Source organism: Thermobia domestica, chromosome 9, assembly GCF_964235325.1.
Source record: "Thermobia domestica chromosome 9, izTheDome1.hap1.1, whole genome shotgun sequence".
Lineage (NCBI taxonomy): Eukaryota > Metazoa > Arthropoda > Insecta > Zygentoma > Lepismatidae > Thermobia > Thermobia domestica.
In genome coordinates this window covers 43,612,691-43,638,408 of record NC_137462.1, presented here as the reverse complement: position 1 = coordinate 43,638,408, position 25,718 = coordinate 43,612,691, and the positions used below count along the sequence as shown (strand labels likewise).

Genomic DNA, 25,718 nt, shown 5'->3' with positions numbered 1-25,718 from the left:
TTACAAATTTTATGGTTTGGTAATGAAAAGGTGAGGAAAAAGTCACGAAATTTCGTTTTGGAATTTTAGTAGACATCCCTGTACTGTACTAATAATTATGAAGACTAATAGAATGAGTTACTGCAGAAGTGATTCACCTACTTGCCCTTCAGTAACAGAGACCAGTTAACTTGAGAATCATCAATTTGGATAACTTTTGTATAATGCAAAGTTGTTGAGAATAGTCGGACACAAAGTTTTACGAAAAATTACACTACCGTTAACAGAGGTTGTTGAGCTATGATAGTCTGTGCAAACACTACATAGAATATACAGGGTGTTAAAAAAAAATTGTCACAATATTTTGGAAATAGATTCCTTACATATTTTGGGAATACAGGGTGTCTATCGGTCACGAAAAAGTCACGAAATCAGAAAATGGTCATGAAAGTCACGAAATTTAGCTATTGGGTCACGATTTTTTTTTAACTGTTCAAATGTAAGTACAGATGGGAAAATTTTGTTCTATAAAACGTGAAAGTTTACCACCAAAAATGTCTATGGTCAGCTTTAAACACTACCAAATCGCAAGCAAAGTACGTTTGTATCGCATGGATGAAAATTCGGCCTAATTCGCACCCAAAATCACTGTTGAAAATTTTAGGAAATTTTTTGATTTGGTAAAGAAAAGGTCACGAAAAAGTTACGAAATTTCACTTCGGGATTTTAGTAGACACCCTGGAATAGATTCCTCACATCAAAATAAGAAAAAAAAGTTCATATGGACCTGTGATCGGAAGTGCATAGTTTTGTAGTTATGGAGTGCCGAGAACGTGAAAAACTGCTCTTTAAAGGTCCATAGTTCCACTACTATAGGACTGATTATAGTTGGGTCAAGACATCGCTAAGAAACTAGTATGTTAACTATCCAAATATCTATCTTGCAGAACGTCCGGTACTTGCACAATCATTTTAGAGGGACTGTTTGGGAGTACTAGATCACTCTTCACCTACCTCTCTAAAAATTGGTGTGCAAGTACCGGAGCATTCTTGAATATGGATATTTGGATAGTTCACATACTAGTTCCTCAGTGATGCCTTGACCCGACTACGATAGGTCCCATAGTAGTGGAGCTATGAAGTTTTAAAGTTCAGTTGTTTCACGTTTTCGGCACCCTGTAACTCCAAAACTATTCACTTTTCAGCATAGGTCCATATGAACTTTTTTGTTTCTTCTTATTTTGATGTGAGGAATCTGTTCGTAAAATATTGTGATACATTTTTGTAACACCCTGTAGATTGTGATTTCAAGATTCAGTTGGATTGTACGTGTACGTTGCAGAAAAAAGGAAGTTTAAGATAACTGATGTTTAAGATTCAGATATATATATATATGAGATCTCAATTGATAAACAAGGGGCCGCGGTGGCTCAGTGGTAGAGCGTTCACCTCTGGTGCTAGGGGTCTCGGGTTCAAACCCCTGCTCCCGCCAAGTGAACTTTGTGGTGGACAAACACCGTGTGCGTGGGTTTTCTCGGGGTTCTCCCGTTTCCTCCCACTTTCTTCATTCCACCATTTCATTCATTACTCATTATCACCGTCTCCTTTAGCCTAACCGGCATAACCGTGGGACGTAAAACTCAAAGATTTCATTTCATTTTTCAATTGATAAACAAGATATTCAGGATCATAATGATACGTGCGAAAGAGAATAAGAATGAAGTAAGCCATAAGACTTACTTGTGTTTACGTTTATAGAATACATATTGTAACAACAGTGAGATAACATTAATAAGACAGTAGAAGTGTCCTCAGAATTCGAGGTTCCAAAGATCTTATGTAATGAGAGATGACCGAGTGTTAAAATACAAGCCCAACTTATTCGCTACTCAAGTTCCCAGTCGTCATCATAGTTGACGTGGCTTGGCATACACTCATCCTGCAGACTTTTATTTACACCCAGATCTCAACACATGCGACAAACAGTACCAATCTTTTGACTTAAACGTTTTCTCGACTCGTGATGTGTGGCGTGGAAGATTGCTCAATACTAAGATGTATTCCAAGGTTAAGATGTATTCTCTCTGGAGAATGAGGAGTGGCAAATCAAATTTGCAGGGGGCGGCAAACTGCATAGGCCAACTATGAAAATTTTTAAGTAACTATTAAATTAATTTTTTCTAGGAATCGGCCCAGTACTAACAGCCTTTCCTTTCTGAATGAGCTTGGTATCCAAAAGGTTACAGAAAAATTTTCATACAAAGCAAAATCTCGGTACATTATGATGATTAGCTATACTTTTCCTGTTATGCAAAGTTAAAAAGAAAAATCATTCATTTTTCATTATTATTCGTTGGCCGTCATTTGACCATCACTAATCTGTATGATTGTATTTTTTTTTTCCTTCAGCCATCAATGAAATTCATTTTCAATAAAAATGTGCGAAAACAGTGATAAAATTTAAATGATAATTTAAAGCACGAAATAAGTATATATAATTAGATACAAGTAATCCCGAGTACCCCTCGTCATTTAAACGCCCATCCTGTTGGCGGGATCCCCAGCACGCACTGGCTAAATGTAGTCTTAAGAAAGTCGGCATTGCTCTCGCATCTTTTTTTTTCTTTCTTTTTAATGCATTAAATAGAAATTTTAGATGTCTTTCTAACAATACTTAAATACCGCCCTAAGAATCCCATAATATTTAATAATTAGTAACTAACTAAAGAGGGGTACATATGTTGAGATACAGGTGCAAAGCTGAGTCAGCAAAGCAGACTCATCTACAGTCACGTTGATGACTAAGCAACTAAAATAGTAAGTTTCACTTGTATCTTTAGTTATCTTGCTAACCAGTGGATACTCTCTTATAACGTGAAATTATTAAGTTTAATATTTCGAAGTTGGCTAAATTTTTTTTTCTTATGTCTGCTAACAATTGGAAGGTATTGGTTCACCCACAAACTTAATAATGTATTATGTCAATTTTAAGCCAAAATGTTTCAGATAATATGTTTCGTAATGCTTGTCTCCTAATAAATGTATGAAAACTGAATAAACTGTGAAAGAAAAGATCAATTTTTAACACGTCAATTCCTCTGTATTTGCGAATTCAGTGGTACACAGAGTGAAAAAAGCACACGACTGGATCGTGACTCGAAGCAGGATCTTCGGCTTATCGACCGTGGTCTGATTAAATGAACACTGACTTCAAGAGTGAAAGAATGTACGAGATGCACACCAAAAGTATGTGGGAAGAATCTGAAGTCAGTCGGTGCTAAATCTGAGTACGGTGGGTGTGGCAAAAGTTCAGCACCGTGGTCAGCCAAGAATGAGGTCACAACATTAGCACGGTGTGGCGGTGCATTGTCCATATGAAGAGTAAGAAGAAAAAAGAAGGAATGTCACAAAACTTTCGAGAAAACGACGTATTGAAAACCGCGTACAAAATGAATAGGGTTAGTGAAATCTTTTGCCCCATTCCTTGGACATTTCTATATCTACGCATGTATGGAATATACAGTCAAATAGAACCAAGAGTCATCAACAGATAAGGCAAAGCACCCGTTAAAGTACACAGATGGACATTGCTTGTTTTTTTTCCTTACCTTCATATGAAGGATGAAATTACAATTTGCCATTTGTGGTCGTTCCGCAGCCAATTTTGACAAAAATTCTGTATCCAAAAGTGTACGAAAATACTCGCCCATAATTGCTTGACCTTTCGGAATAGGATGGAACAATATAACTTCCTGGGAATCCCAGAAGAAGCGTACAGCACCTCATTGGATGCTACTGACGAAATTTTTTTTGGAGGTGGTGAATCTATGTGTTTCTACTGTATCGACTACCGTTTTGTTTCTGGGTTGAATAACTGAGTCTGTGATTCATCCATTGTCACACCTGTCTAGAAATTGCGTCCCTCTCTTCTGAAACGTGTCAAATTTGCAACACTTGATCGAATCCTTGCCTCTTTTTGATCCGTCATTAAGCATTCGTGAAACCCAAAGAAACTTTCCTTAGGTTCAGTTCGTTTATAATTACCGCTAAGTGAACTTTGTGGTGGACAAACACCGTGTGCGTGGGTTTTCTCCGGGTTCTCCCGTTTCCTCCCACTTTCTTCATTCCACCATTTCATTCATTACTCATCATCACCGTCTCCTTTAGCCTAACCGGCATAACCGTGGGACGTAAAACTCAAAGATTTCATTTCATTTCATTTTTTCGTTTATAATTATTTGTTCTACTGTCCCCATTGTTCGCCCAGTGTATTACAAATTTCCTGCATGGTGACACGCCTATTTCCTATAATGAGATTTTTCTATACGGCAATGTTAGTGTCAGTTGATGTTGTTTTTGGACGTCCGGACCACTACTCATCTTTCACACTCGTGCGCCCTACTTTGAACTCACGCATCACTTCTTAACAGTGGTTTCTTCTGCAAGAGCATTATCACCACAAACACTCTCCAATTGGCGATGAATGTCGACTACACAACGTCCAGCTGCAGTGAGGAATTTCACAGTTACTCGTTGTTCTTCAACTGAAAATTCCATGTCCCCAGGCTGTACTAGAAACAGGTCTTACTCGTTCAGACACTGTGACTCAACTGTTGCCATCTACTAAATAAAACTTACACTGCTTAGAGACGAAAGATGAAGTCTTCGACGCCACATTGCTTTCCTGAAAGAAAAAAGAAAGAAAGAAGAAAAGGACTTTAGAACAAAACGGCACGTACGTTTGGTGTGCACCTCGTATGGTTGTTCAGGAAGCGGACTGGGTAGCGTAGTGGTTAATGCATCGGCATGGTATGCAGAAGATCTTGGGTTCGAGTCCCAGTTCATGTGCATTATTTTCACTCCTTGTGTATGAAAAACTCCTTGTTGCTACAACTCACCAATGGCTATGGGGATCTAACGATGTACATTCGATGTGATAGTTCCTTAATTGATCCCAACGCTGTTCTGGCTTTCTAGACCAGAACTAAGTATTAATCCAAATAAACTTGTATATTGGCCTCCAATGCTGGCTCAACACCGAAAATTCAATTGCAATGGTAAATCAAAACCCGGAGCGTACCCCAAAGATGCCTGCGTTAATTATTCGGCTGTAACTGGAAATGATACCGCTGTATTATTCATTTAATCAAAGTTTAATCTCCGTTCATTTGTGCTTAATCATTTTCTTTGGCAAATTAGACATTTAACTTAAGATTCCCTCTTTTCTTTTCCTCACTTTTCTTCCCTATCCTTTATCAGTCTTCCTTTTTCGTTACATTTTCCAAATTATGAAATATAATGATATTGGAAAATTAAATCATTAATCAGATAATAGTAATTTTTCATAAATAAATATTCATATATTGCATAATCATGCTTACAGCTAGTCTTTCGGAATCTTGTCTCAACACTTGCAACTGTCCATATTTTAAGTTTGAATGCGAGTAAAAAAAAAAAAAAAATTGAATTCCAAAAAGGAGAACTTGCGTGTCCGATTTATTTATTTATTTTTGAGTGGTTAATAATTGTTATTTCATGAATAACAAATTAATAATTATTTGGTTCTTCCACAGACTTACTAGAAGTTTACTGTGTGTCACAACGAATACGCTTATCATGCAAACAACTTGGTACTGATCCTCGGTTAGAGAAATTGCTTACGGATATAAGTTGCATTTGGGAAAACTTGAAACCTTTCTATGATAAGAGTGATATTGAGGTGAGTACAATTTAAGTTATCTCTAAAAGTAGCAGCAGTGTCTTGTAGACAGTTATTATAAGATTAGAAATGTAGATTCATATGAAGAGTTAAATGGAAAGAGTATTTGTTCGCAATATTAGAAAAATTGCACACTTATTATTCGAAGTTCCAGTGTCACTTGCACTACTTTCAGGGCACTTCGGGCCTCATCGTTTGATGCTAAAAGGAGTATATAAGAAAGAGTGGATGTACTAATAAAGTCTGTACTCACCAAAAGAGTCGAACACTAAAAATGGACGCTTCAGTGACAACTTGTCGCTTTTATCAGTACGGATTTTTAAGGATTTTACACTATTGAAAGAATCATGTTGTTAGAGCCTGTCTATTTCAGGTGTGCCATTGGAAAATATGCGAAACATACTTCGGCCCCACCTTGACCACCCTTTGATGGTGGAAAGCCTTCCTTTGCTTCTTAAGGAAAAAACAATGAATGACCTCAGCTATGTCGCCAATTTGTCATTCAGTCACTTGGTCGTGACTAGTAAGGATCGAAGGGTACTTAGAATGGGTAACAAGACAGAGCACAGCGAAGTCTGTGAAATACTTCATTGTGGCAACTCTTTCGCATCCAACAATTGAAAGATCTGGACCGCAGCAACTTGTCCCTCTTCTTTCGAAGGAGGTACGGAAAAACACACATCGATAGGAGCGCCAGAAGAGGCACACCGGAAATTGAAAGGCTCTAGCAAAATTACTGCATCGTATAAAAAAGTTTTAACTGAGCTATCTGCTTTTTTACTTCAAAAATAACACTTGAAGAGTTAATAGAACATTGTTCTGACTTTTTTGGTTCTACATTGTGTTGCTTTCCCGTTACTTGTTTTTACAAATGTAGTTTTCTTCTTACCTATCCCTGCATATATATATATATATATATATATATATATATATATATATATATTGCTTTCTCTTTACCTGTTTCTACACACGTATTACTTTCTCTTTATCTGTTTGTATAAGTATAAAATATGTCGGTTTTTCGTTCCCAATTTTGATAACATATAAAGAGAAAACAACACAATGAAAGAAACTTAGAAGGACGTTCCATTAACTCTTCTTCAAGCTGCGTAAAATTCCTTAAAGGATCATACTGATGAAAATGGCAGATCATTGCTGAAACGTCTATTGTCAAGGTTACCATTTTTAGCGTTGGGTGAATACAACTTTATTAGCCCTTCATGCCGAGACCCGCAGTCGCCATTCAAATGCCTACCTTCTGGACAAAATCTAGAGCACGCACTCCCTAAATGAAGAGCATTAAAAAAGCTTGAAAACGCCTTGCTAGCAAGACATTATTTAAATACCGCAGTAGAGTAGGAAGTAGGAATTGAAACGCCGGCTTGAATGGTTAATAGTCGATGTGGATTCTGTTAGGTCATTAAATAGTTTGAAGGGCGGCTGTCTTATTTATTTATGTTTTAATTAAATTTTTTATGCTTCTTTTGGCATAGTAGCCGTTCTCTCAGCGTTGTCTATCAGAGTTTTAACAATAGTTTAAAATAATAATGGTGAGAACTTGATCGCTACTACACGTGCCCCCAACAACAAAAATTCAATATCAGAAAGACACAAATGTGTTCTGGAGATTGAGAGAGAACAGTGAGGGTGGGATTTCAAATCACTTCCTGAATAGGATAGCATTGTAAACTTTTTGAGTGACCCAATTGAAGGAGCCCGAAATATTCCCAATTGTAAAGCAAGTGACGTTGGACGTTTCGAATGGTGAGTGTGAACCTATGCCCAAAGTTTAGTATTTGAATTGTAATATACTCTTTAAGTAATCATGTGAACTTAAAATTTTGTATTTAGAATTCTCTTTATTATTCAGCAATTAAGAAAGTTACATTAAATATTCGTTCTTATTTCGTAAATATGTATATACAAAGATTCGAGTACACTCTTTGCTTTAGGTATATATTATTATGAGATTTGCTAACTAGTAGAAAATGTGTAGTTGTGTGTGTTCTGTTGTATCTATTAATTACATATCTACTAACTCAATTTAGAAATAATACTTTTGTGTTATCTTGACCATGGTGTTGGTTCTTAGTAACTCAACTGACTCCGTGGTTTGAGCTCCCTTATAGATACAGGTAAATTTAGCGATCTTGTCTTACTTTGAAAGACTGATGTTTGATTTCCGGTAGAAGCTCATGGTTTTCGGATCTTACGTTAATCTACAATCCATCAAATATTTAATTTGTGGCTTCACAAACTAGAGCACTGAACACAGCAAAAATAAAAATCTTTCATTGGTTCTCACTGCTATAATTCATCCTCATTTTAGTTTATCGGAAGATTCCATGTATGGTACGTAAAAATAGACATATAAACAGTAAAATTGCATTTCGTCTACAGCTGACGTTATAACAATATTTGTGGAGAAACATATTTCATATAATCAACCAATCATGAGCATGAAGGTATTGACTGTATCAGTTTTAAAATCAACAGTCATTTTTTGCCTTCTATCTAAAGAAGTGTGAAATTACGGAAAGAAGAAATGTAGAGTAACGAATACTCTTTAGGGTCAAGATTGATAGCTTTTCTATTTCACAAACTTTCTTACAAGGCTGTCTATAATGTTTGTTATAAATTAATTAGAAATGTTACAGTTTCGGAAGTATATCACTTCCTTCTTCAGACTACTACTACTGTAACATTTCTAGATAATTTATAATAAAGATTATAGACAGCCTTGTAAGAAAGTTGTATTTAGTTTGTGTTTAAGATGGACACAAGGCCTTTTTATTTTTTCTATTTTCGTTTTTTATAAATAATTTATAAGTAGTATGAATACAAACTAATAAGTGCAGAGTAGAAATGATAAATCCACGTACTAGTCTCATATAGCAAAATAAATTTGTAGGGCTTGTATTCAACTGCTTCTACATTTTTCCTGTGGTTCATAGGGAGTAAAGAAGATGAAAAAAAAAAAAGGTGAAAAAGTTATGTAACAGTGTACTAACTGTCTTGAATATGTTGCAATGTGTGTACACTTAAATATTCAGAAATCATGGCATAGTGGAAGGAACTAATTGACGTCGCGAGAACATTGCGGAAAACCGATCAGACGGCGCGAAGTAATTTGAGAGTGTAGTGAAAGGTGGTTCATCGTGGTGATGGTAACCCGACAGAAATTATCGTTGTTTGAGCGCGAGATAATAATTGATGCTAGACGAATGGGGCATTCGATTTCGGAAGTCATCCGGACATTGAACATTTCTCGCTCCAGTGTCAAGGGTGGTGCCACTGTCCAGATTCCCACTTGTCCGGCTCTTTACTACGAACGGAGCGTAGCCGTTACAATGTAGGTGTGACCTCCTTTTGACAATTTGGCCACGTGGAACAAATTCGTAATGTACGATTCCGAACTTACAAAAGAAAGAAAAAAAAAGTCAGTAGCATGTTCAGCCGGGATCGGACTTGTCTGGCCTTTCTGGATCTCAGGGATCCAGGTAATGTCCGTTAGGACGACATTAAGTTGGTTTCGGGATAGTACTCGTAAATTTATGATTCATACTCTGTAATGATACGGCCAGGCATCGGATCGTTCGCTACTGTTTCCTTCAGTTCCCTGTTGATGTGACTCGAGTGTCCTGGTCTGTGTGAGAATCCTTGGCATTATTTCGCCGATACACGCCGCATTCCCAGTCTTCATGTAAGATTTTGTGACATGAATCGATGAAAATATTAAACAATCCCGCAATTTCATCGACAATCAGTCGATAAACGAATCTCATAATTGCATTGATCTGTGCAATTTTCTACTCATTCCAATTCATGAATAGGTAACCAAGACTACGTTCTTTCAGCTTTAATTGTACAAACCACTGAAAGGTCGTTGCGTGACTCATTGCTGCATCACTGAATGCTACTTGCACTATTTCATACGTCTTTGTAGCTGTTTTCTAAGGAATTAACATCGAAATTTAACATGGATTTCCTATTTCGTTTCATTGCCCATTTCACAATCAGACACGGATCACACCAAACACAGTCATATCTCACTCGATACTGCTTGGGCTCGATTAGCATAACACCGTAGTGTCACCATGAAAGGCTATTACAGTCATCTATGGTGAGGAATCCCAGCTTCAATTAAAATTTTCTGAGGAAAAAATATGGGAATTAAATGAATAACCCTTACATATCTCAAGCACATACTACCATATTCTGTAAAACAAGTGAGTAACGATATGTAGTTACCGGAAGATGTGTATGAACATTCATTTTTCACTTTACTAGCGTGTGAGTTTGACGAAAATGAAATGCATCGAATGCAAACTCTAGAAGTTTATTTCTTCATATTAAACGAATGGACTTAATTAATTCATAAGTAAATAATCATGGATTCCGTGTGCCTTAATTTTAACATAGTTCTTCATTTCTTCATTTGAGGTTTTTTTTTTTTTTTTTTTTTTTTTTTTTTTTTTTTTTTTTTTTTTTAATGGTGCAGACATAAGTCTATGTCACCAATATATAGTTAGTTGATTTCTTAATAGTAAAAATCAACATATTTCTAAACTTGTAGCGTGCTGAAAATGTAATATGCGGAAATAAAGAAATGCAAGTACCGTGGAATCGCCTAGTTACCTTGGAATAATTGTAGTTTCAGATGAGAAATTTTGTCATAAATAATTCAATTCTAATTGTAAATGCAGAATTCTATCCGAATTGTTCTTGAATTTTCCGAGTACCAAAAGTATAAACAAGTTACTTTTATTGCATAATCAATGATACGTTCACTAACGATTGTCTCTTTTATGCATACTTCTGTTGTACGTGTAAATTTACGGAGAAACAAAAGCGAGAAAATTCTAAATATTTTGCTTCTTAAGGGCAATGCTAAAGTGCAAGTTGCTTGCTAGATATATATTTTTGTGAGTGAATATTTTCATTAATTGGCATGGGAACAACACACACAATTTGATTGAGTGTTGTAGTTTTTTAATAATCATACCCGCTAAAGAAAGAAAGAAAAAAGTGTATTTATGGGAACTTTTGTGAACCTCTGTTATGTTTAGATGGTAGATAAGACTTCATATAGTTTTGACCTCGACATGTAAAACAAGTCGAAATAAATAAACATAACCTTTCCTTTTCGTGAACTCATGATATATTCCTATGAGAAAATAACAGCAAACACAAGGAATATGTATTATATCAAATCTTGTCCTGATTCTGTGTATTTAAAGTTGAATTTTCACTTCAATAATTTCGACAACTTTGTTCTTGTCTTCTGCTGGAGAATGGGGAGGATTACTGGTTGGTTCCTGTGCTGACTCTCAATATTCTGGTTGAAAGATCTTTTTCTTCCTGAATTAAAATTAACTTCTTATTCAGCATATTCGACAAGCTCCGATTTTGTAAAATCGGAAGGTCTAATCAATAACACAGATGAAAACTAACAATAATAATCATGAAGGACTTTGCGATAAAACAGAAAAAGGAATAAGAATATTTCGTGCTAAGTATCATACATCAAGTAAAAGTAATGCAAATGATCTTTGCGAAGTGAATTCTAATAGTATCTTAATTAAAATCAGTACTTTATCAATCATATTCCTAGAAGCTGGAAAACTTTCCGATATTTCGGATACGTAAACGTGTGTTGTTTTTCGAGGATTATAGACGCTTGTTATGCAAAAAATTCTCCACATCCTGTCAACTTCAGTGTGAGTAGATATTTTAAATTTCTATGCAAAATAACCAAGTTTTTGTTAATCTAGTATGTGGAGGCTTATCAAGCTATTCCTGTTCGTACATTTATGCTATTGTAAAGCGCACTTACACAATTGCTGCTTATTCTAAAGTATTTTGTGTGTTGTATCGTAAACATTAATAAATACAGTATATTTATTGAATATATAGCAAAAAAGGCTTACAATGTTGTTGAAAATTAAAAAAAAAAAGAATAAACATGTGGATAAATGGGCTATCTTTCCGCTATTCCATAACTTATCATATAGACTACGAAAGATTGCAATGAAACATAATTTAAAAGCCAGCCTGAAACCACCTAGGAATTTGGAAAAGTATCTGAGCCAATACAAAAGCTATTTCGTTTATAAAAACTTTCAACCGGCGTTTATGAGATATCTTGTTCATGCCAAGATTCGTATATCATGTGACTAAAGGTTAGTTTTCATGCTACAAGAATCTTGTAGCTGTCATTAAAAAAAAATCTTGTAACCGTACAATATTTCTCCATGCAACATTTTTTCATCTTGCAAGGAGCCAAACCATCTACAACTTTCTGGGGCGTCTTGCTTGCTACCTGCTGTCGCCCTCCCACTGACATAAAGAAAAAAAAATAATTTAGCCCTTTTCGAAACAACGGATTCTTCACTACTTGTCCACTAGAGTGCAGTGCTGCTAGAGGAGATATCTATCTTGCTTTCAGAAAGTCGTACTCTGTAAACAGTAAATAGAAAGATGGGGTTACAAGATTTTTTTAATGTCAGCTACAAGATTCTTGCAACATGGCAACCTAGCTTAAAAGAAACACCAACACTAGATCAACATAAAGTTAAAGAAGCTATTTCGGGGTTCTCTAAACATTTACACACACGCACACAAAGAAAGAAAGAGAAAGAAAAAAAATAGCAAGGTTTTACACAGTGCAAATCAACTATTGAAACGAACATATTTGACGTTTGTTTCATTAAGACGAAAAATCCAAAATTTAATACTGAAAAAAAAAAAAATACTTTTAAATTCCAGTTGTTCTCTTGATACAAATTTTGTGGTAGGTGCACATAATAGAAAGGTTCACAATAATAAATATTTATAATCTACAGATTTCGTATTTACTATTCTGAAATTTCTTTAAAAAATCCTTTGTTCATTTATGGAAAATTACTAAATCGCTATACGTTTGGAAGTACGAGTTGGGCAACTATGAACTTGGTACGGGATTCATGGTAGTAGTGTGAAGGAGGTTGAAGAACGCATCAAGAATAGTGCCAAAGAGATTTTAATACTTTCATACACTTGAAAAATAAAAATAATTTAGAATAGGTAATAGTTGTGTAAGTGCACTTCACAGTAGCATAATTTTTAAGGGGTAGGAATAGTTGTATTTAGTCCCCACATAAAAGTTATTTTTTTAAAAGAACGGCACTTCGTTATTTTGTATAAGAATATATAATATGCACTGGTACTGAAGAACTTTTTGCGTAACTTGTAATAAACCTCCATAATTCTCGAAAAAGGATATTCGCTTACGTATCTGAAATATCGGGAAGTTTCTCAGCTTCTAGGAATACAATTGAGTTGAGTACTGTTTTTTACCTTGTAATATGTATTCCATACGTTGTATCAGTCAAATATCTTAATTGCCGTACATGCCCTTGCGTATGAATGTGTATATGCATGTGTGTATGGGTGTGTGTAAGAGAGAGCGACTTGTATGTGCTGTGTTGTGATTATTCTTCATGTGCATTGTTAGGAGTTGGCCAGACTGGTAAATGAGTGAGTGGAGAGCGTATTTATTTGTTTGCATTGGCATTACAAGTAACATTACAAGATAATGATAAGAGCATTAGAACGCTTTTAGAGCTACCGTTGCCACAGTGTGTTGGGAGTCCCGTTTATTTGAAGAATGAACTATACCGAGATTTTTAAAGGATTCACGATGGCTCAGTGGTAGAACGCTTATCTCTAGTGCGTGACGTCCCTGATTCGATCTCCAACCAGGTAAGGTTAATCGGCCCGAGCCCAATCCAGCCCGAACGTACCTAGGCCCGGCCCAGCCCGGGCCCGAAAAGTTTTGGAGATTTTCGGCCCAAGCCCGGCCCGGCCCGATAAGTTTATAAAATTCTTGGCCCAAGCCCGATTCGGGCCCGATAAATTTTAAAAGTTTTTGGCCAGACCCCGGCCCGATAATTTTTTAAAAAAATTAGCTCGAGCCCCAATCTTTCTCAAAATTTAGTACTCAGAAACATTTTCTAAACTCTGGTTCATAACCTGACGCTTGCCTCCCGAATGGTACCATTGCCTCCTAGAACTTTTCCTGTCATCGAGAGAACAAAAACTCCATTCCCTGTAACAAAAATCTAACTTAATTGATTTTTAGCATAAAGTGAAGATGGCAATATTGTTTAGCGACAGGCAAAACATTCCCAGCCCTTCTTGTTATATTTTGAGTTCAGTGAAGGTCAAAGTCAGAGCTCAATTTACCGCATAATGCCTGCAATCCTCTATAGTGAAAGTGGAGCCGCTAAGCAACACAAACTGTAAATAGCTATTGAATTCGTTGTAACATTTTTCATGGACACACTTCTTCAACGTTTGGCTTTATTCCAATTATCATTTAACGAAAGTCTATAATTATTAAAGAATTTCAATTGACCGGCCCCAGCCCGGCCCGACCTGAAGAGAAATCAGTGTCAGCTAGCCCAAGGCCGGCCCGGTCCAAAGAAATAACAGTGTCGGCCCGCCCAAGCCCGGCCCGGCCCAAAGAAATAGCAGAGTCGGCCCGCGGGCCGGGCCGGGATTCGGGCCTCGGGCTGGGCCCGGCCCGTGCAGGTCTCTAGTGTACATCCTGCTCTTGCGTTTTCTCGGGGTACTCCCGTCTCTTCCCTCTTTCTCATTCCACCAGTTCTTCCATCATCATTCACTTGCTTCAGTCAGCGTCTCTCTTAGCCTAACAGGCATAATCCTGGGACGTTAAACTCAAAAATTTCATTTTTATACCAAGATTTTTTTTTCAAGTTGCGGATTTTGTATCGCAATTGCAAATTCCAAATTACAGATACGAAAATCTTAACGGAAATTCCGCGATATTGAAGCTAGCGGAGAGCAGATGAAACGTTCTCTTTGATCTAAGTGCAAAATGGTGCTGGTTCAACATAACAATATTTTTCAGAATTCGATAATAATGATGGCAGTTGTAATGATTCGAAATTATGGTTATCCTGTTCTTTGTTTTTCCAATGGCTTATCATGGTTGCGAGCTTCGGTGAAGATTTAAAATTGCCGGACAAAACAAAATTCACTTATGTTATTGATACACAAGAAACGACAAAGACATGGTGTTGTAAATTTGATGTGAGATATCAAACGTCAGAAAATGAAACTAATCATTCGCTGGTTTTATTTTTGTTGTGATAGGATTAATTGGAATTGTAATGTTTACGTCCAGTCACTCCAATTGAAAGAGCAAATAAATCACTCTCTCGTTTGCCAGCCTGATCATTTGTAGACAAGTGTTGTTTAAGGTTTCTTGATAACAACATATGTGTTTGTTTTATTAATGCTATTCTAGCTGGCCCAAGTGGTGAGTGGTCAGAAGTACTGGTCTTATAGCTTGGTCCATAAAGAATAGATGACGTCCATATCTTCGCACGCAGCACATCAAGTGTTCATAGAAATAGAAGTGTTGATTGCTGAATGAAAGCTGTTGTTATGTTACAAGAATAAGTACTACTAACCACCATACTAGCAATAAAAGTGTTACCAAGATCTTCGAGATTGATGTAGTGTTCAAAAATTTTAAATGTAGCGTATGTGTATGTATTCGTGTAATTAACATTACTAACAACATAAAAGTATCATATCTAATTCGCGGTGCTATAAAAATCCATCCATTAAGAAATAGCGTGATTTTTTTGTTTTGATATTTCTTGGTTTCAGGTAGAGACAGTGGACTGTTCGTCTCAAGATGAAATTCAAGAGGCTGTTTTGCAAGAGAATACTTGTGGTGTGTGTCTTACGAACGTTGAGTTCTCGAACAGTCGTGAGAAAGCACATCAGCTTACATATGGCGGACACCTGTACCACTCGACTTGTGCGAATCTATGGGTTAACTGTGTCGATTGTTTGCTTCCAGGTTTACCTCGTATATCGTTACTTTAAGAGTGATCCAATGTTTGATGTGATAAAACAGGGTATTTTTTTAGTAAAATGCTACAACACGTACTGTTTTAGTTTGGCAGTTACCTGCAGCATGTTGATATACATATATACAGAATTGTTCCGTAGAAATGTACGGTCAGGTTCAAAAATAACCAGATACTACTTTCAGAAGATCACTACTTGTCCTCGAGGTAGTATGTTTTGATACATGGTCGTCATAAATATCTTGTCATTACTGGAAGAGGTCACATGGTGCAAATTGGAAAGCTTTCTTGCGGCATGGTCCACAGTCAACATCTTTGTCCTGATAGGAGTTATCCGTTTTTATACTCACGTTGGTTGTAATCTTGTTCCTCATCTTCTCTCTCGTTCTTTTCGCCGTTTCTACTCAATATGCCAACTGGCTCGCCTTTCTCTTTTTACTTACATTCAATATCACCCTTTCCTTGCTTGCTATTTCCAGCACTTCCTAATCGGATTTCCGTTCAACCAATTTAATTGTCTTCATCTTAAACCGGGGCCGGTGATGTGGTCCTGTAATCTGACTCTCTTGGAGGCGAGGTAGAGTGGTGGGGAACGCTCTACACTATAAAGTTACATGATGGTCTGTGCTTGTGTTGTTAAAATTGTTCGAATATTTTCCCCCTGTTATTCGAATATCTATTTTCAATATTTGAACAATTATTCATTATCCGAAATTTGTTGAAAAATTGTCCAAATAATGAATATTGTTCGAATAATATCGAATATTCTAAGAATCCATTATTCAAATAATGAATTTTTCGAATTTTAACAGCAGTAGTCGGTACAGCTGCCAATTGCATTGAATTAAGAAGCCCGGTCGTGGTGCAGAGCTCATGTTAATTAGTTAGTTCCGTCCTTCATAACCTCCGTAGTGCATATAGGGATGCAAAACACAAACTCGAACTGTGTATTTCGCAACACATACATTTCGAAGACATAATTATTAATCACGTTTTCGTAATTCTTCATACAAAACCCACAATATACTTCTTCCAGAAAAGTTCTTTCGACTTCGACGTTTGCTTTTATTTTATGCTCGTTCTTTTCTAGTGGATAGTCCCAGATCCTGGATATTGATTACTTGTTTTCCTTTCTCACATTCTACTTCTCTAGTTAAAACAAACTATTGTGCATTGTTGTGAAGATTAGAACAAAAGCAGAGAGGAGACGAAAAATATACAGGAATTCGAAAAGTTTTGTTACCATCAGAATCAATCAGAGCTTCCAAACCAAATGATACAGAGCATTGTGGTCCCGTAAAATGTATCACAATTTAACAAGTTTTGTTTGCTATTAGTATTTCTCTTTGATTGTTAGCAGGATATCATGGTAATATTTCTAACCTTGTATACTGGAGCATATCAGCATCAAAAGTTCGTACAGCGCCAATGGTTCACCTTCGATGTGTAGCGTCAACAGAAGACCACATAGAGTTTAACACACCTTCAAAAGAAAAATCCAGCGAGTGTGATATCAGGTAATCGAGGACAGACTGGGATAAATCTTTCTCAGCGAAATCTCTGTTCAAAATATTCCGAACAAATGTTGAGATCAATAAAAGCACTCGCATCGTATTGGAAAATAATGGACGTCTGCAACTTCTCTTCCATCTGTGGCAGAGGTACTGCTCTAACATGTCACAGTAAGTGCTCGCTGTAATGTTGTTCTCACTGAAGAAATATGGACCGAATACCTTACTGTGCAGTAGCCAACATCACATATTCGTCTTAGGTGTACCATGAATATGTTTATGCGTGACATTGGAATTTATTCACCCTATCGTCATCCTAATGTTCTCTGTCTGTCACTTAATGCGATGCTGGGCTTGGAGGCAGGATCACGTCCATATTAAAGGCGAAAATTCGTTTTTACGGTTATTAGCGATTTGGTCTCCATAGACCACCACAGTACACACTGTGCTGCCTTCTGTGGTATCCTCACTTTTCAGCATCGATCCCATAGGAGACGTAGATCCACAATTTAAGGTGAAATTGAAATTACTGTAATGCGTTGAAGGTTTGTAATGCTCTTCCATCGGAAATCGAACCCGAGACCATGTGCATCAAAGGCGCACACGCAAGCCACCAAACCAGTGGGAAGGACTGTCGTATATGTTTTTTCGTAGTCATTCTGAAACGAAACCAAAGAATGCTGGAAATTAGGAAAATGAAAAAAAAAAAAAAAAAAAACTTATCGTACATTTTGCAAGGGACCGCGATACTCTGTGGCATGTGGTTTCTGAATTGTACTGCTGATTGTGATGGTAACAGGACTTACAACTTATCTTGTATGTAGGGGGGCGCGGTGGCTCAGTGGTAGAGCGTTCACCTCTGGTGCTTGGGGTCCCGGGTTCGATCCCAGCCTCCGCCAAGTGAACTTTGTGGTGGACAAACACCGTGCTCGTGGGTTTTCTCGGGGTTCTCCCGTTTCCTCCCACTTTCTTCATTCCACCATTTCACTCATCTCTCATAATCACCGTCTCCTTTAGCCTAACCGGCATAACCGTGGGACGTAAAACTTAAAAAAGAAGAAGATTTATCTTGTATGTGTTTCAGTCGTACTTGGAGGTAACAGTATTGCACTCATGATATATATGTAGTCGCTCCCAACTAATATATAGATAGTAATGGCTGTATGCTTAGTTTTCTTTCACAGACTCTATTCTCAGCCGTTCATATCATTTGTTGAACTACCTTGTGCCTCCCTCTCTCAAAGCTAGTGTAAGCATACCGCATCAAAACATTCTTCCGTGCGAGTGAAAGTAGAAGACTTATATTTTTCTGGTATTTTAGTTTAACATGAGTTATTGGAGAAATAACAGAAAAATCCAGTTCAAGAAAGAATGAGATATTACATAAATATGACGTTAGTTACAGAGTATAATGACAGACGTTTTCCAATTAGTTGTAAATTGGCCCATATAAGAAAGCTACTGTATATTCCTCTGTAGTGTAGCTTTTTGTTTCACGGTCATTTTAACGTATGTATGTATATCAAAACATATATTCATCACATCCAAATAACTGCTCTCATTAAAATATAAACTAATATAAAACTTGCTTGGTTGGTAATTTTATTTGGTACACAATAAGAACTTCAAGATAGACGTGAATGTGATTGCATAATAAATGGCGTTATTGGTCATTGTCTTCATTTTAAAAAATATATGTATGATAAGTAAAAACTGTCATTGTTGTTTGAGATCTGTCATTTGGCACTAGTATTGTTCATAAGACTTATATTAATTACTGTTATCATTTGTCAGAAACTCGGAAGTTATTTCTATTTCGTACTTCTACCATGGTGCTGCAGGATGTGTATTGCCTATGAGCAAAACCGTTAATTGTGTACTCTCCAGTACCATATCATAATCAAGTATGTTACCGTAATAAAGTTAGGAGGTTCAAATATTTTCTACGTCTGGTTTTGTGAGTGGTTCAGTATTTATATTATTGTTCTCATACATTGTTCTTATTGTTGTGTTAAAATCTACATTGTCTTTTTAAATTATATGTAAGTTGACCATTGCATACATTAATTTTCTTGTAATAGATGTAATACTGTGTCCTAAAGGCATGTACTAGAGTATTCGTTATCGGTTTTGTACATTATTCTTTGTCTAATGTGGGAGTTATTAGGGTCTTTTATTGTAATGGGTCGTGTATTTTTTGTCTTATTTTCGTCAGTGGTTGATCTTTAGTCTTTTACACTTGGACAAATAAACAAAATAAAGAAACTTTAGGCGTTGGTAAAGTTAGGAGGAGACGGGAAACTCGCGTCTCAGCCAGTTTAAGTTTTAGTATTAAAAAATGTTGTGATATAATAAGAAACATTTGTTAGTGTTGATAATATTTTGAATGAGAATTTGGTATGATTGGTTTTACTTTTTATTTTAGTAGCTCCGGAATGGGAGGATTGAGTCGCATCGAATTTTATATGTATATTAAAAAGATAAGTTGAATATTCAAAGAAATATATTGTAATTAGTTAAAATTACTACACACCGAAAACCAAGCATCTTGTTAATAACACAATATGACGAAACTGTATTTTACCTCTAATCACAATGATTACTGTATAACTGTGCATAAATCTCTTCATGTATAATTCGAATTTAACTTCTTTTAGGCAATATTGATAACCCTTTCAAAGTAAAATACTTTAATGTTGAGTAAAGTCTTTGAAGCATTTATAATATAAAATCTTCAAGGTGTTAGTGTAGCGTTTGAGATCTGCGATGAAATGTTTCATTCTGGGCACGATTGACCAAGAGGGTGTGATTTCTAAGGGGAAATGGTTGAATAAGATTTCCTCCTCCTTTTTGTAACTGGTTTCCGAAGTGAAACGTATCAACAGAGAATTTTTGTTGAAACTATTATAAATACATATAAACTTTAAAAATAAGCCTCTCCTAGTTGTGTATAGTGTACTGTTAAAAAGGAATACCTTTTTTTTTTCTTTATTTCTTTATGAAGACATGAAATAACAGCTTCGTTCATTTTGCGTGAAGGTGTATCCCTCAATATCAAAAAAAGCATTTTGATTTTTTTTTTTAAATTTTTGATATATTCGATCTTTTTTAAAAATAAAAAATGGCTACCCCATGTCTTTGAAAGATAGATTTTTATAGACTTGTCCATGGGTCTCGAATTTCATCGAAACAAGTACATATTGTCCGTTTCAAAACATAAGAGCCTTGTCTCACACCATTACCAAAAGGGCAACACAACTCTTGTTAGAACGTGGTTGGTGGATGTTGCCACATGTCCGATGTAATTAAGTAGAAGAAAAAACAAATAAGGAAAACAAGTGAAAAATGAAGACATAATGTTATTACTTTTGGTGATAAAATTAAAGAAATCTGAAGAAAAGGAGACGTTTGGCAACTTCTTTTCCTCTTTCTAACCGAGGGTCTCCTGTTTTCTTAGATGTAAGGTCTGTTGACAAGGGACAAAGGCGTGGAGGTGTCGATGGATTTCCAGGAATCGAGGCTTTCTTGTTCTGAAACTTAGTATATATTTATAGTTACTTGTTGTTGCGGCCTATTGTACACTTATGTCCAAAATGATTATCGCATATCTATAAATATGTTCTTGTAGGAATATAATTTGATAACGATTTCACCCGGTATTTTTTTTATAATGTTAGTATGTTTATAATCGGCAAAGACATGTATGTGGCAAAGTTCATGTCAAAAGCGCAGTAAATAAGGTCAATATAACGAAAAACAAATCTTTCTTGTCCATTTAACAATATTTTGTTTTACTCATTCTAATTTTCGTATTTATAATTCTTTTCCTATAAAAAATTACCACAAATATACATTTCCCGATTATACGCATAACAACAGTACTAAAAGTACCCTGCAAAATCATTATCAAATTATATTCTTACAAGAAGACAGTTATAGATATGCGACAATCATTTTGGACATGACTGTACATTATAGGTTAAAACCTTGCTTAAGCAAAAACTCTTAATTGTTTACATTTTACATTATTTTGAGATTGCGTACCAGCTAACGCGCGTATACACAAATACTAATGCTCGAATCGAACTATGATTAGGGTCCTTGTCCTAATAATATATAGCAAAGCACGTTCATGGTCAATATCACGATTATCCATTTTGAAATAATTCAGTTAAACAAGGTAATCGTCACAATATATTACTGTGGAAACACACAAATAATAACCATCGGATCTAAATTTGATTAAGGCCCTTGTCTTATTTTGAAATAATTAAATTGAAACAAAAGTGTTTTTAAGTTACAATTAAATCGTCACAATAGTTTTAAATTTGCAAATTGCGTGCATAGTAGTGACATCTATTAGCCAAACAGCCAAGTGATAGCGCAGATAGCGACATCTGGTAGCGTGTCGATTTATTATTAGGAATTAGTGTGACACACTGAGACGTTGTCGTTTATAAATATAATTATACCTATTTTACACAGAAACGTTAAAGTATTATACGAGGAGCAGTCAAAAAATTCCTGGAAGGTTCTTCTAGTGTCGGCATTTTTGATGCAACCGCAATGAATTTTGTACAGGTAGTCCTTAGGTTGCTTAATTATGAATTTGACAAGTATTAACACGTCATAACAGCCAGTGTAGGAGTAATGTAGCTGAATGAAGGACTGTGATCAGTTGGTGCAATTTCATATATTAAGCAACGCGCAAACATCAAGTTCATGTGCAAATTGGGGAAAATCTGCATCAGAGGCTTTGATAGCTTTAAAAACAGTTTAGTACCATCGGATTTTTGGCTCTTCCCAAAGCTAAAAATGACGTCGAAGAGATCAAAACCAACGCGACGTCTGACTTCGGAAGGTACCAAAAAAGAGCTATCGTCGATGTTTCCACCAATCACGGTAGCATTAAAACAAGTGTGCGTGTGTTCCGAAGGTGCTAACTTTGAGGGCAATTAAGTAAATGTGTACTTACATTGTGGTAATAAAGAGCTACGACAGAATTCCGGGAACTTTCTGACTGTCCCTCGTACCTTCTTTATACTTATGACTTTTTGTAAAAGAATGTACGATCAGTCGGTTATATCTGGATTTTTTCTCCTGTACACTTACTTCTGAATCGATTTCGTTTATGAGTACCACTAGAGACTGAATAATTGTCAACTACGGTATAATTTTGAGGATCTTTACATATTGCTTTGTATAAACTAAATGCAAATTAGGTCTACAGTTGAGTGCTTATTGTTAAGTGTGTACTGCCCTAAAGCAGATGATTAAATAAGAAAAACAGAAAAGGCTGAAAGGATGGCAATGGAGTGAATTTCTCTTTTTTACAAAACGCTATAAAATAAGATGAAGTACTTAAGTTCAAATTACGCGTCCTATATGTACAGTGTAGCGTTTGTTGAACATAGCTTTGGTTTGGTGAATCTGAGACTTCAATTATGGTCATAAACATGTTAGTATCATCATGTCATCATGCAGACTTGTGTTCACGAAATATTACGTAAGAGCTTGGTCTTTTTCTCAGTATTCTTAGATATAGAGACTCAGGTGTATCTTAGGACAATAAATGAAAACGGTGCTTTCGCCAAGAAGATCTCTTCTAGATATTTAGCGACATATTTTATTGTTCGTTATTTTTTCCTTTCTTTAAAGTCATTGAAGAAATACAATGGGATAGCTGCTTTTTGTCTCTCTCATTATGTATAATATTTCTAAGGCTCAGAATTTTCAGCGTGTAAAACGGTGCGCTAAAATAATGAAATCCCATTGAGAGAACCGAAAACAAAATCAAAGGTATTTATGTAGCTCTAGCGAAAGCATACTAGAGAAAATAACTTCCTAAATAAGTGATTCAAATTTTCTCAAAAAGGTTAAACGATATATTAGGTATAACATGTTAATGCTGACAAAATGACATAGTCGATTTAATGTTAACTGCATTAAACTTAAGGTTCAACATATTTGTTGGGTTGTAAACATTAGTGGCAAAATTTTTTAGGTTACACTTGATACTAATATAAACATCAAATTTTATCCCAGATACTTAAACTTGCATAGTATTCAGAATATTCTGTATTGTGTGTTTAAGGAAAACAAAGTTGTAATAAAAGAAATATGACTTTAATGCTAAGGTTTCAAACTCGATTTATGGCCTCTATATTCTGAGTTCAGTTAATATAAAATGTTGAACAATCATTAAGACATTATAATTTTAAGTTCAATATTCCCTCCTAATTTGATGTATCGCGCATGCGTTGTTGACAGGTCCCTCAATGTGGTTTATTGACAGTGTTCGGTCTAATCTTCATTTTCAACAGCCGTTTACTTAGTAGAAACGTATTGTAGTGGGTCAAATCAAAAATATTTTCGGAGCGAATTTCGGAACAGGTAAATGGCCGATATCCATACCATATTGTGGAAGTGAGGAAGCAGATAATAATAAACACACAAATTCAAAGTTCAGAAGATGGAGGCCATAATATATCTTTAAAATATCATTATTTAAAAGAAAACTATTTGTTTCGTTAGAAATATTTCCGCGAAAATTACGTTGAATGTTCAGAGAAATGTAGAGTACTTGCCATAATATTTGCAGGCGTTTAGTGGCAAAAATATTTCATATCTAATAGAAGAATGTTACTTTCAAAATCATTAAAATACCCCAGTTTATTTGTTTCCGTATGAGTTAACACCTCCAGACTGATAAATTTACATGAGATTTCTGTAAAGCCATGAAATTATTACTATAAATAGTTCTACCTTATAACCCTGAATCTCTGCCTACAATTTACAAAGACATTTACGTATGTATGTATATATACATTAAAACCTGTGTTAAGTTGGCAAAGTTATGAAGAGATTCCTTAGACGCGACCGAACTTTGTAGGTGACCAATTTAGAGGGGTTGCCAACTTTAACAGGTTTTATAATTCACACATATTTTAATATCCTTGGGAACGGAATAATGAATTTTAATGTAATGAATTAAAATGACAATGAACAAGTGATTAGCTGCTTTTGTATGTGTGAGAGAGAGAGATTTACGTAAAGTTTTATGAATAGCCTAAAGAATGCGATCGTTGCATCTTGAAATATTCGTTTGTGGAAATTGATTTTAAGCGATTGTGTCCAGTGTTGTTGTTGGTTATGAATGTTATTTATTTTATATATGCGAAAAACAGTTGAATAATTTTAAAATAATTGTTTTTAAATTTTTGTAGCTGGGACATTAGTCAGTGCTGTTTCTGAAGTTTTGTGCATTTACATATCTGTTCCAGGTTGCTTATGAAGTAAACTTTGGGCATCATAACTGGAAAATGTTTGTTTTTATATAAGTATATTACTTACTGGGACTTTTATGTTTGTGTAAATATATATAGTTACATATGTAGAAATGTGTGTAAAGCATAATTAACAATTTTTACGTGTACATACATAATGTATCTTAAGAAAGGTTAGATTGAGCAGAATTAATTGAGACAAAAGGCAAAAATGGCTCGGAAAGCATAGATTTAACTACATTTGTTTCAGCTTGATGCAGTAATCTGTTTTCGTTGCTTTTTAAATGCAGAAGGTAATAAAAGAACAGTCATATTGTTTGGTAATATAATGGTATAAACTATTCAACAGCTATACTGTAATGTAAACGGTATGACACATTTTTATTAAGATTGACAACTAACCTTATTAGCCGTACTTACACGAATGTAAATCCATGGTATTTTTGTCCAGATATAGTATGATGTGCATTAGATTTGAGTGCAACTTCCTAGAGAAAGAAAGCTTTTGTTTTGGCGGGAAACTTTGTTTCGTGGCGCCATATACACACATTGTTTTATGTGTTTGAATCAGTAGTTCACGTCATAATGCATTATTATTGCAATTCTCGATTTCATTATAGTTATTGTTGGCCCATTCTTTCATAGAGTATTTGAATTGTGCAAGTCACAAAATGGAGGGCAAACAGAAAAAGGATATCTTATTACGTTAGTTTCAAAATTATTCCATGTTGGAACACACACTGCGCAAGCTGGGATCGAATCAGGGACCCCACGCACCAGTGGTGAGGGCTGTAATACCGAGTCACTGTGTCCCCAATATTTTAATGTATCCATAGTTTACAATATTGGGCTCCCTCGTGGCTAAGTGTTAGCGTACGCGCCTTTGGCGTGGGAGACCCAGTTCGATTCCCGGTGGGAACTCATGTATTTCGGATTCTACATTAAACTGTAGGTCCACGTCTCATGTAGCTCGCTGCTGAAAAGAACGCTAAACTGAAAATGAAATCAAATTTGAAATATTACAATCAAGGCGAATTTTCATTATTTCTAATTTGTACTTTGTGATCTAGAGAAAATTATAGAAACTTTAACCTGAACTGAACCTAAATATCTGTTTCAGTGTACATGGTTAATTGTCCTGATTTAAGCTGTAAAAATTTAATAGAAGTGCAAATTGATCCCAACTTTTAAATTGTCAACATGAAATTTGTTTTTATTAGCCATCCGCAAGTTCAGTGTAAAGAATATGAACAGGATTAAGGAGACTTAGAAAAAGTATCGTACGTACTTCATGCATAAAGTTTGAGTTCCCATTATAAAAGTTTCTTCGTTTAAG

The 25,718-nt window shown here is 35.6% G+C and overlaps 1 protein-coding gene across 3 annotated transcripts in view; it reads left to right on the top strand.

Annotated features, from left to right (window-relative positions):
- The window catches only part of LOC145694622 (synergin gamma-like), a 55,064-nt gene extending 32,638 nt beyond the window's left edge, over positions 1–22,426 (top strand). For 2 of the 3 annotated variants that reach the window (XM_081771024.1, XM_081771023.1), the window contains 2 exons: positions 5,553–5,698; positions 15,380–22,426. In XM_081771024.1, coding sequence (XP_081627150.1) covers positions 5,553–5,698; positions 15,380–15,601 — 368 coding nt within the window. In that variant the 3' untranslated portion in view covers positions 15,602–22,426. Of the gene's footprint in view, positions 1–5,552; positions 5,699–15,011; positions 15,297–15,379 lie in introns of those variants that run through there. The other variant, XM_081771025.1, reaches the window with a different exon arrangement.
- Positions 22,427–25,718: the final 3,292 nt, after the last annotated feature.